This window comes from Ursus maritimus, assembly GCF_017311325.1.
Source record: "Ursus maritimus isolate PB19 chromosome X unlocalized genomic scaffold, ASM1731132v1 scaffold_X1, whole genome shotgun sequence".
NCBI classification, from domain to species: Eukaryota; Metazoa; Chordata; class Mammalia; order Carnivora; family Ursidae; genus Ursus; species Ursus maritimus.
Window position 1 is genome coordinate 557,617 of NW_024423319.1, and position 17,879 is coordinate 575,495.

At 37.9% G+C, this 17,879-nt stretch overlaps 1 protein-coding gene across 2 annotated transcripts in view; it reads right to left on the bottom strand.

Annotated features, from left to right (window-relative positions):
* Window positions 1–12,608: 12,608 nt before the first annotated feature.
* The window catches only part of VBP1 (VHL binding protein 1), a 22,769-nt gene continuing 17,498 nt past the window's right edge, over window positions 12,609–17,879 (bottom strand). For both annotated transcript variants that reach the window (XM_040626576.1, XM_040626574.1), the window contains exons 5-6: window positions 15,360–15,498; window positions 12,609–13,648 (exon numbers count right to left, since the gene is read on the bottom strand). In XM_040626576.1, the coding sequence (XP_040482510.1) occupies window positions 13,578–13,648; window positions 15,360–15,498 (210 nt within the window). In that variant the 3' untranslated portion in view covers window positions 12,609–13,577. The remainder of the gene's footprint in view (window positions 13,649–15,359; window positions 15,499–17,879) is intronic.

Genomic DNA, 17,879 nt, shown 5'->3' on the forward strand with positions numbered 1-17,879 from the left:
CTGGAAAGTCTTCTGTTTCCCGAGGCTAAAGTGCCTCAGCTTTTTCAGGTCAGTCTCCATTGGAGTGTGGGGCCCAGATTAGAACACAATAGTTCAGAACAGTGCCTGGGGTTTATAGTACATATTTAGGGGAGAGGGAAAAAGGGAATGATGTTTGATTCTGAGTCTGGGCATAGGAAGGTTGAATTCTGCACAGCTTTATCATTTTTATAGTCATGAGTGAAGGAGAGAGGAAGAAAGTAGAAAGGAAAACCACCCATTTAATACCGTTTATCACTCCATTCTCCCTAAAACCCCCAGGGCCTGATCATCTTTTATTCAGTGAATTTCTTTGGTGACTTTATTCAGTCCCATGGCTGTAAATACCACATATAAGCCAACGAGTCCTGAATTTATATCTCCAGCTTGTCTCTTTCCCATGGACTCCAGACCTTTATAACCAACTGCCTACCCAACATCTCCATTTGAATGTCTGTTAGGCAGCAGAAATTTAACATGTCCCAAACCAAGCTCCTAATTTTCTTCCCCAAATTTGTTCTTCCCATAACCTTTCCTTCCTCAGTAAATGGCAATTTTGTCCTTCTGTGTACTTTTGCCGAAAACCTTGGAGTCATCCTTGACACCTCTCTTTCATAGTCCACGTTTGATGTATCTGGTTATGTTGGCTCTACCATAAAAGTAACCAGAATCTGACTCTGGTGCCATGTTGAAATGTTCTTCAAATGCACCAAGCACATTCACACCTCAGGGCCTTTGTACTTGCTCTTTACTGTATCTGGAATTCTCTTTTCTGAGATAACTGTCCACATTTCTCCCTCACGTCCATCAAGTTCTGAAATCAACAGCTTCCCAATTAGAGATGATGTGGCTCCAGAAGTTGTTCTTGACAGTTCAACACAGAGTGTAATTCTTTAGTCTTCCTGGGAACAACAAAGTTTCACATGTCCAGTAAAGGGCAAAGAAACTTACTTAGAAGAGAGAATGGAAAACCTGGAGAGTCTAGTTTCACAGGAAGGAGTGGACAGTAGTATCACAATGTAGCAGTGGATTCAGAAAGATTATGACGAAAATATATCCATAGGATTCAAGGGATCAAGAAGTCATGAGTGACCTTTGTCAGCACAGCATTGGTGGAACGATTTCTACCCACACCAAGCCCCTTAGGAAGCTGTTATTCTCAGTTCTGTTGGAGGTCCAATTTTTTTCTTTTCTTTTTTCAATTCTTTTCTTGCTCCCCATTCTCTCTTCTACCTAGACAATCTTACCTTTGCTCATGACTCGAGTTACTGTCTTTGCATTGAGGACTCCCAAATGGAGGACTCCAGCCCATTCTTTTGAGCATTATAACAATACAGTCAACTTGCCTACTAAACACGTACACAAATTCCTTATACTCAACATATCCAGTATGAAATCAGTATCTATCAGACTGTGTTCCTTCCACCCCAATCTTTCTCATCTCCATAAATGACACCATCCATCCCTTTGTTCAACACACAAACTTAGCAGTTATCCTCAGTCCCTCACTTGTCCCCACCTACCATATCAGATCCATCATCAAGCACTATCAGCTCTATCTTCAAAATATCTCTCCATTGCTATAACCAGGCTACTACCAACTCTTTCCTGAACTACTTCAATATCTTCCTAAGTGCTCACCTTACTTTCTGTTCTTATTCCAAAGATACAACCTCAACATAACAGCCAGAATGGTCCTTTCAAAACAGAAAACAGATCGTCATTCCCTGGCTTACAACCCACTAATGGTTTCTCAGCACATTTAGAACAAAATCCAAATAAACCTTATATTTCTTTTTCTTTTTTTTTTTTAAAGATTTTATTTATTTATTTGACAGAGAGACAGCCAGCGAGAAAGGGAAAACAAGCAGGGGGAGTGGGAGAGGAAGAAGCAGGCTTCCAGCGAGGAGCCTGATGTGGGGCTCCATCCCAGATCACTGGGATCACGCCCTGAGCCGAAGGCAGACGCTTAACGACTGCGCCACCCAGGCACCCCAAACCTTATATTTCTTAACATGGCTACAAGGCCTTGCATGATCTGGCCTCTGCCTACTTCTCCAATTGTAAGTTCCACAAACATAAGAATCTTATTCATCTTGTTCACCATTGTTTCTATAACTTGTAACATACATATATGCTTGAATAAGCAATAAATACTAGAATAAATGATTGTTTTATTGCCCTACTGTAATCCAATGACCTTGACTATTACTTCATTTCATAAAATACACACATGGCCCTATCCTGAAGCATGACCAAATTTTATACAACCTCTGAAACCTCCCTGATTACAAGTTCTGGTTGTCCACTCTATCCCATGAACCCTGTTTTACACTTCTTTAGGAAACTTCAGGCAATCAACCACTGCCCACTGCCGGTATATCAATGCACCCTTTGGCTTTGTTTCCCTCCCTCTTTTTCCTGGCTCTTGTCAGCTGCATTCAAGTCATTAGCTCCTAAAGAAAATGATTGTTGTTTGGTCTATTTCCTTGTAGACTTTTTATTTATTTAATTTTTACTTTTCAAAATGTTATTTACATAGTGGTTAAGAGTATGGATTTTGAGTAACACCAACATGGGTTCAAAGTCTGACTCTACCAGTTAATATATATGTGATTCAATTTCTCAGAGTGTCACTTTACACATATATTAAATTTGTACGATAATAATATTCACCTCATAGAATTGTTGTGAGGATGAGATGACATAATCCATATAAAGTACTTAGCACTTGATAAATGTCACATAGTGAACATACTCACAAAATGCTTGGGATTTGTTATGTTTGCACCTAAATGAATCCTTTTCATAAATTGCATTATGTAACACATACTGTGCTGTTACCTTTCGCACACATACTGCATATTTTTTTGTAACTACATATGAGGGCAGGAACTGTCCATTTTTCCTTATTATTGTATCTCTACAGTCAGGCCCCGGTACATGTTTGTTGAATGTGATCAGGAAAAGTTAGCTGACATACTGAAGATGACAGACATAGAAGAAATCTGGATCTTCGATGATGCCATTGAGCTACAGATTTCACTACCCTTAGAACCACTCTATATTAAGACTCCTTATTCCATGAGATAATAAATCACTTTTTAGTTTATGCCATTTTTTTCCACTTGTAACTGAAAGTGTCCAAACGTATAGCATTATACTGTATGGACATACCACAAGCTATTTAATTCTCATTGGTGGACATTAGGTTATGTAAATTTTTTGCTGATATAAAGCAATTCTACAATGTATTACATATCTTTGTATATTTGGCCAATTATGTCCAGTCAAAATCATGAAAGTATAATTTATGAATCAAAGAATATACACATTTAAAATTTTGATAAAATCAATCGGATTGCTCTCTAGAAAGGTTTTACTGAATGGCCATGAACAGTGTGTGATAATGTCTATAATGAGTATTATTTTTTAAAGATTTTTATTTATTTATTTGAGAGAGAGAGCACGAGCTGGGACAAGGGGCAGAGGGAGAGGGTGAGGGAGAAGCAGACCTCCTGCTGAACAGAGAGCCTGATGTGGAACTCAATCCCAAGACCCTGCATGACCTGAGCTGAAGGCAGACGCTTGAACAACTGAGCCACCCAGGTGCCCTAAAATGAGTATTATTGCCAGTCTTTTAACTCTGCAAATCTCAGAGAATACATATTTTAAATTTGCGTATACTTGGTTGTTGGTTTTCTGTTGTTTGAGGCTGAATATAGTACTAATAAGAAGTTGCTGAGTTTTTTCCTTATTAATTAGTGAGATTTCCTTACATATGGAAATCAATTCTTTATCCACCACATATATTACAATATTTTTTCATTTGGGGCACCTGGGTGATTCAGTCAGTTAAGCACCTGCCTTCGGCTCAGGGTCCTGGGATTGAGCTCCGCATCGGTCTCCCTGCTCAGGAGGGAGTATACTTCTCCCTCTCCCTCTGCTCGTCTCCGTCTGCTTCTCCCCCTCTCCTCCCGCTCTGCTCCCCCCTGCTGCTCATGCTCTCTCTCTCAAATAAATAAAAATCTTAAAAAAAACAACACAATAGTTTTTCACGTTTTTCTGACTTTTAACTTTATGGTGTTTGGTAATACAGAAGTCTTTAATATTTAATGGATAACATTATTAAATAATTTAATAACCATATTTCACTTATTATTTAATCATCATTTCACATGTTGTCTACAAGAAACTGGAAACAGTTGTCTCAAAGTTGGGGAACCAGGTGGCTGGGGGACAAGGTGCAAAGAAAACTTAATGTCTATTGGATAACATTTTATTACTTTTGATTTTGGTACCATGTACTTTATGTATATATTTATATATATAGACTGGTCTTTTGATGTTTTATGGCCAAAGTGTTAATTTTAGATAGGCCTTCTGCACCCAAATACTAGAAAACCATTTTCCTACGATTTCCTATAATCCATTTAGGCTTCCTCTAGGAATTGACTTATGTATAGGATGTGGAGGTAGGGGTAACAACTATTTTTCCCAAATGGCTAGCTACTTACCCCACACAATCCATACAATACTTTGTTCTTTCTTCAATGGTTGAAAATTTTACTCTTTTCAAATAATAACTTGTCATATATGTATGACTTTGTTTTTGGACTCCCATTTCATAGTTCATTAAATTGTTTGCTTATTCTGGCCCTAATACTACATTGTTGTAGTTGGGTAATTCCACAGTGTATTTTTATTATCCTTTTTTCCCTTCAAAATTTTCTTTGATATTCTCATGCAGTACAGTAAAACTTAAGAATAAATGTGTCAATTTCTTTGCCCATTCATCTGGTAAAAAAGCCAGACACAGAAAGAAACAACTGCATGATCTCATTCATATGTGGAATATAAACAATTCAACTAGAAGCAGAGAGTAGAATGCAGTTATGCAGAATGAATAGGTTGTGGAGACATACTGTACAGCATGATGACTGTAGTTGCTAATAGTGTATTGAACACTGGAAATTTGCTAAGAGACTAGATTTCGGGTGCTCACCATGCACACTTATAGGCTTTAGCTACTGTTTATTTATTCCTAGATATTTTATAATATTTATATATCATAAATGATATATTTATATTTTGAGTGGGTTTTCTCATTACATGTTCTAATTGGTCATTGCTAGTGTATAGGAATCTGTGGCTACATGTATGTTTACATCTTGTATCCAGACACCATACTAAACTTTATTACTTCAGTTTTTCAATTGATCTCTTGTTTTCTAGGTAGACACTATAATCTACAAATAATGGTAATTTTCTCTCTTCCTTTCAAATATTTATACTTCATTTCTTCTTCTTGTCTTTTCACACTGGCTAGAATATGGATTAAATGCTTCTAGCATTTTAACCTTAAATTACCTTGATTAGGTTATAGAACTTTTCACTACATTACTATTTTACTAAGACCTTTTACAAACAATGTATGTTGAGTTTTTCAAATGTGTTTCTTGTACCCATTGAGATAATCAAATGGTTGTTTCCTTAACCTATTATTGTAATTAATTGTATTAGTAAATCTGTTTATGTTTAACCATTTCTTTACATTCTCAGAATAAACTGTACTTGTTCAAGATAATTTTTAAAACAGCTTGATTTAATTTACTAATTTTTTTTTTAGTAATATAGATCTTTGCATCTAAATTCCCATTTGAGATTGGTTGATAACAGCATTTCCAAAAAGTCCACGGTGGGGGGGGGGGGTGTGTGTGTGTGTGTGCCTGGGTGGCTCAGCTGTTAAGCTTCTGCCTTCAGCTCAGGTCATGATCCCAGGGTCCTGGGATCGAGCCCCATATCGGGCTCCTTGCTCAGCGGGGAGCCTGCTTCTCCCTCACACTCCCCTTGCTTGTTCCCTCTCTCTGCCAAATAAATAAATTAAATATTTTTAAAAATTCCACAGGGATTAAGAGGAATGGGGGGGATGGTCACATAAATTTGGAAATTTGTGGGTTAAACAAAGCAAAATAGTATTCTGTAGAACTACACTATTATATATTGGGGCTTTCCAATGGGAGGCAATTTTACACAGCATCTCCTCAACTTACATGACAAAATAACTTAAAGACTAACCATTCATTGGAAATGATCTTTCATGCTTTCCATCAGGTTGTGGCACCCTGGTTATTCTGGCCTCATGAGATCATGAAATGGATGAAAATCTGTGTTCTTTTTCTATACCCTAGAATAATTAAATAACAGAGTGGTCTGCTGCTTCAAAGTTTGATAGAACTCATCCATAAAAGCTTTTGGGTCCAACATATATCTAATCTTCCTCCCTCCTTCCCTCCCTCCCTTCCTCCCTTCCATCCTCCTTCCTTTCCTTCCAGCATCTATGTAATCTATTTTCTTTCCTTCCTTCCTTCTTCCCTTCCTTCCTTTCTTCCTTCCTTCCAGCATCTACATACCTTCCTTCCAGCATCTATCTTCCTTCCTTCCTTTTTTCTTCCTTCCTTCCTCCTACCTTTTTTCTTTCCTTCTTTTTTTTTTTCTGAAGAGAGTGTAGATGTTTAACAATCCTTTCAATTTATTTCAGGGTTATAGTTAGATTCAGGTTTAAACCATTAGAGACACTGTTTTGTTGTTCACATATATTCATTGTCCTTCCCTCTCATTTGTAATGCTGTATGTTTATGTTTTTCGTTTTTATAATTCAGGGTTGTTAGAGGCTTATCTATTTGTATCAGTATTTTCAAAGAACCAGTTCTTGGTTTTATCAATTTTGCTTATTCTGCGTTCTAATTTTTTAACTTTTCATGTTATCTACATAAACTTATACTTTGTCTCTTTTCATGTGAATATTTCTCTGGTATTTCACATGCCAAGTAATTTTTTTTAAAAGATTTTATTTATTTATTCGACAGAGATAGAGACAGCCAGTGAGAGAGGGAACACAAGCAGGGGGAGTGGGAGAGGAAGAAGCAGGCTTCTAGCGGAGAAGCCTGATGTGGGGCTCGATCCCAGAACGCCGGGATCACGCCCTGAGCCGAAGGCAGACGCTTAACCGCTGTGCCACCCAGGCGCCCCACATGCCAAGTAATTTTTAATCGTACTCTGAACATTTTGTATATTATGCAATTCTGGCTCTTGTTTAAATTCTATGAAGAATGTTGATATTTTTGTTTTAGCTGAGAATTTTTCTGGATAAGTTCAGGTCACATGTTCCAACCTGTCCTCTGTGCGCTGTCATTCCAATGGCAGTTCAGTTTTTAAAGCTTTTGCTGAGCCAGTGCACAAACTGGGCAATCGTCTATCCTTTTGTCAGTTCTTTGGTATGCTGATTAGGAACACATATGAACCCAGAAGTTTGTAATCAACACTGGGATCACTTTCCCAAGCTCCTCCCCCTTTCCAGTTCCCAGGAGCTTCCGTTTCCTGTGCTTCAGCCAGAAATCCAAACCAAGCTGGGACAGAGGTTGAGATTAGGAAGGCGTGGCAGTGATTGGTAATGACAAGGTCTCAGGTGTGACTGCGGGATAAGTGGCTAAGGAATGCTCTGGGAGAAGGACAAGATCACTGGAGGGAAGAAGAAGGGGCAGGAGAGAAACAGTATTACCCTAAGAGACAGATCATCCTTGGCCTTAATTGATGGAGCCAGCAAAGTTAGTGTGTTGGACATTTGGTTTTTTATTCGAGTTTAGCATCTAGGGCTCATATTTTCATCTGAATTCCTTGTTTTTAAGCTTACTAGTGTTCTCAGTGTATTAAATCCTAAATAACCTGTAATTCTAGTTTCTATTTTTTACCTCAAAGTTATTTGTGTTTAATTTTTAAATGTTTCAGATTTGAAAATATTAATTCCTAATTTGAGTTATGACTAGAAAATGTGGCCCAGAGGATTTGCCTGTGACTGTGAATAGTGTTATTAAGACTCCCATTAATGTTTTGATCCATTTTTTCTTGAATTTCTAACATTTTATTTTGACACATTAGATACATGAAAGTAGAAAGAAAAATTAATTTAAGAAAACAGTAATTGGAACTAATACTGCAAACTCCCTGGTGATGTGATTCTTTGGAACCCAAAATTCAGAAATATTAAGCACCAAAATGAAAGATGTTAAACAACGGAGAGCTTTTACTCTACTAGAAGACCCAAAATTTGATTCCCTAAAATGTCCCTTGCCATCTTAAAGTGTTCAAAACATTTTTTAAAAAGTATGTTACTCTGAAATACTTTACTTCTATTAATTACAATTTCATAGAAATATTTTCTGGGGTGGAAATAAGGGGGCAGAGGGAGGCAGGTTAACAAAAAAATGTTTATAATATGGATATAGTTAGTGACTACCATAACCAGTGTTCAGTATTTCAGTATATTCCTCCACTTTTAAGTACTTAAATATTAGTATTTGTTTTGCCATTATTCAGTAATAGTCTTTGTAATTTTGTATCATGACATAGTCAAAGTCACATATGAAAAACTGGAGCTGTAGAAAGGCACTCTGACAATATTTCTTCCCTTTTAAAAACTCTTCCAAGCTGTATTCTTATATACTTTCAAAATGCCCCTTTCCTTAGTTATTTCTACGGTTGAGCCGTTTTTCCTACAGTTACTATATCTCGATTTCTCCCAGGACCAGTTTGGACCCCATCTACTTTCAGAAGTTCCTGGTATAGCCAACTTTTACCTGTCGGATATGCAGAGGGTCAAAAAGAGGGGTATGATAGGGAGCAGGGAAAAACGGAAGGGGTTCCAGGCTTAGTTTCCAGCTTGCCTGACTCTGCGTACCCCCAAGGCCAAATTCCTTGCTCCTCCTGCCTTCTGTCAGGGTCATCCTTATTGTCTTTGAACTTGACCACTCCTTCCCTAAGATAAAATGTATCTCCCACCACCTACCCAGGCTTCTTTCCCCATCATGAGTTCACTTTTTAACCAAACACTGATGTCAGTGTTTCTGTGTGACAGCAAATAGATATTGAAAAGCTAGAATAGTTATTTTGCTCTAGTACTGCTATAGTAGAGTTGAAAATTAAATACCTACGGTGAATTAAAATTGAACTCTTAAGCTCCCTCTGGACTGAAAAGAAATTATTGCCCAATCCAATGCAGACATGGGCTGAAGTAGCCAAGGATGTATTTTGTTGTTGTCTGGGGTATACTGATGAAAAGGAAGAGATTGTCATCTGCTGGCCTTTTGCTTTTTAATCTTTTTATTTTTTACTCTCTAGAATGCACAGTTTTGATCTGGGGAAAATATGCCAATTCAGACTAAAATGGGTTTACTCAAGCAGCTAAAAGATCTAGGCAAAATTTCCTATCTGGTCATGGCCTACCTGCAAATAAAGTAACCCCAAAAGGCAAATAGTTGTCACACAACCAACTAAACATAAAATTATTTGAAAACCATGACCAAGAGGCATGATCCTTTATAAACAAACTGCTCAGCTATACTGTGCACACCAGGTCCAATCCTTTTTGTTTAATGTGGCTGTAACTAAACCTGACATCAGACGAGAGAGAAGGAACAAACAAAAATAAATTCTTCAATTGAACTCTGAGTCACAATCGACACCTAAGTTTTCATGTGCACACGGAATCCTGGGCCATCTGCCACTACTAACTCAAGAAAAGTAGTTCTGTGCACATTAACCAAGTTCAAACACTTCAAGTCTCAAACTTCCCTCTCACAACTGGTCATGTAAGCAGGACTCTCCCTGGATATAGAAGAGTATTGATATATAGAAAATATGGTTAACTAGCAGGCACATCAATTCTATGATGCTGATTATAGTTATAAACTTCAAAATAAAAAGCGTAAAATTTTTTTTAAGATTTTATTTATTTATTTGACAGAGATAGACAACCAGCGAGAGAGGGAACACAAGCAGGGGGAGTGGGAGAGGAAGAAGCAGGCTCATAGCAGAGGAGCCTGATGTGGGGCTCGATCCCAGAACGTCGGAATCACGCCCTGAGCCGAAAGCAGACACTTAACCGCTGTGCCACCCAGGCACCCCAAAAAGCGTAAAAATTTTTTATCAACTAGTTTGGGCCACAAGACTAAAAAAAAGTTACTCTGTAATGAGTTCATAAATAGTTTTGCTAAATTTATGGCATCACTTGGTTTTGGATCAAGGAGAAAAAAACTCTCCATCATATACATTGTAAAACTTTGTGGAGGCTACGTAGTGATGTCTTACTTTCACCTAATCCAGACAGAAATGCCTCCATCCGGCCCTTTAAAATACCTGAACTATTACTACCTCTTTTGAGAGGCATTCATTAGCCAGGGGCCTTACAAAAGGAAGTCACTGTCAAAAACTGGGCCCATAACTATGCAAGATCCAACGGGTTGTCAGCAAGAGATATTCAAAACCCTTTTCTCCTTTGAGTTTGGGAAACTGACCTTGGATTAGCTTTCTAGCTTGGTTCCCCTGGAAACCTGATGAAAGTGGACCATCAGTTGTGTGACCAGGTGAGCCTGCTTCTGGTAAAATGCCCTGGGTGACACCTTGTGTCCGAGGTGAGAGCCGAGAGGGATGCGAATGAACATAAGTCCCTGAGTACAATGTACCTCCTGTTCCTGGGCCCTGTTCCTGGCCAGGATGGGGATGCTATGCACAGGGACTGTTCTAAAAGGGAGTGGTCCCTTATGGCTTCTAGGTCAGGGTGGCTCCTGCACCTATCTGTGTAGTCTTTGGGGACTGCTGCAAGAATTCCCACAGAGGGGGTGCCTGGGTGGCACAGCGGTTGGGCGTCTCCCTTTGGCTCAGGGCGTGATCCTGGTGCTCTGGGATCGAGCCCCACATCAGGCTCCTCCGCTGGGAGCCTGCTTCTTCCTCTCCCACTCCCCGTGCTTCTGTTCCCTCTTTCGCTGGCTGTCTCTCTCTGTCAAATAAATAAACAAAATCTTAAAAAAAAAAAAAAAAAAGAACTCCCACAGAAAAATTGTGCCTAAAGCCATCCCCTGGCATGGTGTCTGTCTCGTGTCCTTCAGAGTAAACTGGTGTCAGACATAGCCTATCCAGGGCTTGGGAGTTTAAGTGTATAGTTGAACCCAATACCAGCTATGATAGATGTTGCACACACTCAGCCAATGTCTTCAAAGACAATTGAATAGGCACAGGTAAGATTATCAAAAGGGTAGAGGAATAGAACCAATCAAGACAAACCTTTAAGAAATGGTTCAAGACCTTAAAGGTACCCCTGAGGTTTACAGCAGAGAATAGCAGAGAAAGGAGAGCATTATTCATTAAGGGATTGAACTTCAGTTAACATTTCTACCAAACTTAGCTATTAGTTATTGCTAAATAAAGGAGTGAGGCATCATGGTACAGAGGAAAGGAAATGCACCTAGAACTGGATCTGGGTCTCATTCTGGCTATGTCGCCTTGGATAAGGTCCTTCCTACTGCAGCCATCAGTATCTATATGGCAGAGAAAGGCAGGGGTGGGGGGCAGGGGTGGGATGATGAATTGTGCTTTCCATCATCCCCTGCTGTCACTACTGACAAAACTATTCTCAGCTAACCACAGGACTCCTTAGTTTCGTTTTTGGTAAGTCTCAGGAAAAATCCTAAATACATGAGAAAGCCTCATATAAAAATGTAAATTACAGAATTATTTGTTACTTATAATGGAGAGAAAGTTTTAAAACAACCCAAATGTCTCAATGTGTGTCACAGTTTACTACGGTTCACCCATTAGAATACTACTATGAAATTAGTAAAATGATGTTAATACAGTAGCACTATATAATAAGCAAATTACATGTTAAGTGAAAAAAGTAGGATAAAAATTATAAAGACAAAATTTCTTAAATTATGTTTTAAAAACCTATGCATAAAAAAGAAATGGAAGACACAGAAATGTTAAGGGACTGCTAAGTGGAACTTATGTCTTTTTTTCCCATTTTCTGTTTTCTCAAAAGAGCATCTGAATGGAAACATAAATATCAGTTTCATTTCCAACACACTTATTATTAAACATCAAGTTTCATAGTTAATTTTTACCCATATCCTCTCTGGGTATACTATACTAATATTAAGCTTGAAAATAACATGTCCAAGCAGTATGGTTATGTTATTCTGAAACTGTAAACATGAGAAATGATCTGGCAGAGGCAAGATTTAAATACCTTTCTTTTATTAACAAAGCCTAATAACATTCCTGACACATACTAAGTATTTATACACATTTATAGAATTAACTTAATTTTTGCTCTTTAATTCATATCTCTAACGAGCTGTGTTTCTTCATATTCAGTTCAATTTTCATGTACTTAAACTGAGCAAATCATTCATGTCCTAATATTGACAAGGACATCTTGTGCCAATATACTTACCATAATAAGGTTTGGGAAAATTAGCACTTACAATATATCGAGATGTATACAAACCTTGAATACTAAAATATGGGAATTTAAAATTATGAAAGAAAAAGTGACTCAAGGAACTTTGGTGTCTTTCAGATTTAACTCCTCAATTATTTGCAGATCTGTATTCCTTCCAAAGAGATTCTGTGTTGTTCCTACAAACCTAAGTTCTTGGGACATGCTGGTTATATGTCGAAGTAAATGAACTTTACAAATACATGAAAAGACGGATGTTAATTTTAGAAAGAATGTTAAAAAAAAGGTGCCATGCTACAGTTTTAACTTCAATGTTTTAATATCATGAAATACAAGTATGAAACATTGTATGAGTATATGTTGCACTACATGGAGATGGAATAATACATTTGTGTTTTTATCAGAATCTGTATCACCCAGTGCTAGCCACTGTACCGATGGCTTTCCACAGGGATTCTTCTACTCTTCCTATGAGGTTTTATCATGAATAAAAAAGCTCACAAATCTTTTCAACCACTGCAGATTTATATTTATCTTAATATTCTTGTTCAGCTGCTTTGGAGAACTGTTAAGAAATACAAAATTGCCTTAGCCAAGACTTCTGAGTAGCTAAAGAATTTTGTAATTTCATGTTGGCCAAGATCTCCCTTAAGTTGGCATCACAAAGACACTGCACTTCTATGGGGTAAGAAAAAGCGTTGTCTCAATAGCTCTCTTACTGTTTAGGAAGGCAAATTACCATTTCTTGAAAAGTAGAGAATATTATAGTTATTGGCTAAGAAGTAATTTATGAAAATCCATTTATATAAGACAAATAACAGCAACAGAGAGCCATAAAGCCCCATATGTACTAAAGGAAACAAGTTTGGAAATACTTAAACTAACTGTTTTTCCTACCTCTACACTGGTTTAACCACATCAAGTGAGAGTAACATCAGCCAATAAAGAAAAGTGCAGAATTCAGCTTCCATAGCACACCTCAGCCATTTCAGCTAAGACTTTTTTTATGACAAACCAAAAAAAAAAAAAAAAGATGAAAGTAGCATTTACTTTGTTGGAAATAAAAAAAAATTAAAAACTGCTAATTTCATAAAATATTTGAAATCAATTTGTTTTTATAATAAAATGATGTTTATCTTTTTTAAGTTTTAATTATTATTCTTGCTGTTAAAAAAATCAAAGTCATGTCAACCTTTAGGGATAAACTTTGGGGTATTTAAAATAACATGTTTGGAAAACTGAACCACATTTTTAATTGCCAGCATTATGCTTTGTTCTTGGTAGAATCATCTTTGTTTCTTCTTTTTACATCCCAATTATACACCCTGGCCATATCTGCAAGAATTGTCAAAGAAAATGCAAATCTATAGACAACGCACACAATGACTAAGTAAAGAGAGAAATCGTGCAGGCAAAATACTGGTAACAACTAGTGCTATGAGCCATCTTGCTATAATATCATTTAAGAAAATACTGGAACTAAATTCCACCAATACAAAGTCAAGATCTCAAATCAGTAATTGTTTAGCACATGCAGTCAACTATAGCATTGTACTTGACAAAATATGTGCTTGACACTGTCAAGAGTTTGAAAGACAGTCCCTCATCCATGAAATTTCAAAGACTGTTCAAACCATATCCTTTCAGGCAATATTTAAATTAGTACAATTATCATAACTTGATCTCTTACCCTACCTTTGGTTTAATAGGACATTCATTCGATTTCTTTTCCTTTCCACAAGCGCCACCCTGTGTAGGCCCTCACACATCAATTATTTCTTTCAGGGACTGTGCCTTTGGTGTTGTATCCAAAAGTCATCACCATACTCAGGTCATCTAGATTTTCTCCGAAGTTATCTCCTAGAAGGTTTTTTTTCTTCTACAAGTTTAATAGCTTTTCCTCTGCTCTGGATGAAGTCTCCACATTACTCATGCCAACCCCTGCTCTAGGCCTCCAACAGGCCTGTCTTCCCTCACCCAAGCACTCAATGCCTGCCACATGCTACATGCGGTGGAGAAAAGAGAAAGTACAGCTCCTACGGTTGAAGTGCTCCCAATCTGGCAAAGAAAACAAAGTACTACATGCAAAGTGCTAAGCAAGCACAGGGAAACAACAGAACACCCTGAGGATTTGAAAATGTTGAGAAATGATCTGATGCTCGAGCTGAAATATGAAGGAAAAAAAGGAGTAACCTACATAAATAGGGGGAAATCATTCCAGGTAGGAAGAACAAAGTAGAAATATAAAGGGGTGAGGCGAACTGATGGGGGCTATTTGGAACCCAGGGTGCACTGGGGGAAGGCTAGAGCAGGAAGAGGTTGGTGGCATGAAGTAAGACTGGCCTGGGAATACCTCAGAGAGTGCCTTGGGCGACTGTGTGGGCCCAATGACTGCAACAGGCACCAGGAGAGATAGGTCAGAGAGGAAAGGCAAAGATCTGGGTTTCAACATGCCTGCCCCCTCCTTGACCAGAATACCCACCCCACCTCTTCTCTCTGCTGATCCAAATCCTATACTGCCTTTAAAAACAGCCCAAGTTCTAATTTCTCAAAGCCCTCTTTGAACTAATTCCAGCTCGTATCTCTCTTTCTCTAACTTTAAATTGCCTTGGCATTGCATACCCGAAACAAACTCACTTATATTGTACAGTACTAACAAAGCAAGACTTTGGCACTTTTTGCACTGACTCCCTTACCACCCTGTGCCCCAACAGTTGCAACAACATTGGAGACCCTTAATAAATGCTTATGAATTAAGCTATTTAACTAGCTATAAAGGTGTCTTGAGAAAATATCTGAAAGAAAAAAGCTTATGCACTGATTTGAATTTGCTGTTTCCAAACCTTCAGACTTCAAATTCAGATTAATCTATCTACAAACTTAATTAAGTATTAGTTCCAAATATGTTACTTATTACTCTCATAAAATCTGCAAGTTCAAATCAGTCTAAGAATAAGGACATTCTTCTCATTAAAATAATGTAAGTAAGAGTGTCAAAAATATCTTTCTCCTTTCCTCCCTTTGCTTTGAGTTAAAGAAAGGATACTGACTTCTGTGGTAGTAAACTGATCTCGAAGAAAGTCAAGGTCTTCCTCAAGAGAATCAAGATTCTTCGTGGCAGTCGATAAATTCTTTTCCAACAATGCCTGAGCTTCATCAATATCATATTCAAGCATTACATTAGCCTGAAGAAAGAAAGTCATGACAATTACTCAACATTTACATAGGGCTTCACAGGTTAGAGTAGGGGTTGGCAAACCATAGCCCTTAGGCCAAATCTAGCCAGTTGCCTTTTCTTTAAGTTTTATTAGAAGCCAGATATTCTCCATTTGCTTATGCTTTCACACCACAGTGGCAGAGCTGAGTAGCTGTGACAAGAGACCGTGTGCTCTGCAAAACAAAATATTTACTCTCTGACCTTTTACACACACTTTATTGATCCCTGGGTTAAAGAATAGATTTACATACATTGTATCATTTACTCCTTATAACAACCCTGATCAGTCAAGTTATCATCTTCTCTACAGCTAAGAAAATTTGGGCTCAAAAAGGTCAGGTTACCTACACTAACACAGATATTAAGTAAACAGGAGAATTAAAAGAAGAACCAATGTTTAGACACCAAACCCTGTCTTTCTACAACCTCTGTGATGACACTAAAAAGTATTACATTTCAATCAATTTTAATAGTTGTTTCTGAGCTTAAGATACAGTAATTTAAAAGTTTTCAAATACATATATATTACCTAATTTGATCCAGTAATGGCTAGCTTTTACTGTCCTCTTCCTACCTCCAGCAGACGCTAGGGGCAAAGGCAAGGTGACGGCATTGAATTCTGAAGATCTGGTGTTACTGCCAACACTTAGAGATGAATGCATTCTGGAAGTGGGGAACCAAACCTTTCCCAGCTCTGAACTCCTCCTATTGCCTGCCTTACCACTGGGCATTTCCTGAACCACTTCCCTCATCTGACAAATAGAATTTAAAAATTACTCAAAGGATTGTTGTAAGGATTAAATGAGACAGACAACATCAAAGTGTCTGGCACAAAGCAGGTACTACATAAACACTGACTGAATAACCCAATCCACGATAGTTAGAAAACTGTGTAAAAACTGAGATAGGACAAAAAAATATTCAATGGAAAGTACATGTCCCTTCAATCCCAGACCCCAATTTCATTCCTGAGTCAACTTGCCACTGTTTCTTCTTTTCTTTTTCTTTCTCTTTCTTTCTTTCCTTTTTCTCTTTCTTTTTTTCTTTTTTCTTTTTTTTTTTTGTCCAAGACAGCGAGCGAGCGCACAAGCAGGGGGAGCGGCAGGCAGAGGGAGAAGCAGGCTTCCAGCTGAGCAAGGAGCCCGATGAGAGACTCGATCCCAGGACCCTGGGATCATGACCTGAGCCAAAGGCAGACACTTCACCCATTGAGCCACCCAGGTGTCCCTGCCGTTGTTTCTTACTACTATTTTTTTTTCCAGAAAATTTCTACGTTTTGGTTACTTTTAACAAAAAAAAAAAAAAATTAGAATACGTTTAAAAACGCTTCATTCGTGTCAGATAAACATCGATGATTCATTCAGCAAGTACCCTGTGCCAAATATTTCTCATTTGTTGATTCATTCCTCAATCTTATCAGCCTCTCCATTTGATGGTCTAACAGGCATCTCAAGACTGACACGCCCAAAACACAACTCCAAGTAACCCTGCAAAGGACCCTGTTAGTCCTCGGCCTGCAATAGGAGTTACAAATATTTTCCCTGTTGTCTTTCAACTTTGCTTATAGTTTCTGAGTTTTGTGGCCTAAACAAACTATCCTTACTCTAGCGTTATAAAACAAGTTATCTATTATTTGTCCTAGAACTTTGATGGTCTCAGTATTTTAGGCAGTATGTAATACATTTAGAATTCATTCTCTTATGAGGTATGAAATGGATTCCAGCTGTAATAAAATGGAATCATTTTATCCCCACCTGCTGATGGAATGTGGACTGAGGGAAAGAGAAATTAAGGAAGATTATCCCTAGGATTAGAGCCACTGGGTAGATAGCTATTCCATTTACAGAACTAAAGCTAAGTAAGTATGGGAATTAGGATTATAGAATGAAATGTACAAACCCTGAAAGTATTACAACTAACAAAAATCAGGAAGAGGAACTAAGGAATAGAGAATGAGTTTTTGGGTATTAATTTGCCCAACTCTCATACCATTAGAATGCCTCTCAAGGGCGATTCTACAAGGTAACAGCAAGGCGGAAACCCTTCCAGCGAGGCAATGGGAACTACACACTTAGCTTGCTACTTTGTATGGGAACTTGTATGGGGTAACAAGACCAATGGACAGCCAGCCGGACAGTCAGGAATGGGTTGGCTGATTGGTCAGGGGACAGAGAAGATTAAGATAGGAAAAAGTCACAGACAAGGTCTATGACATCATCTAAAATTGAAATATATGGTTTTAGAAATGGACTTATCTCAAGGTTTTTCGAATAATCTTTTCCCTCTTAAGTTTTGAGAGATCTTTCCAGAACTAATAAACCCTTATGGGGAAGAAACATTTATCTGAGG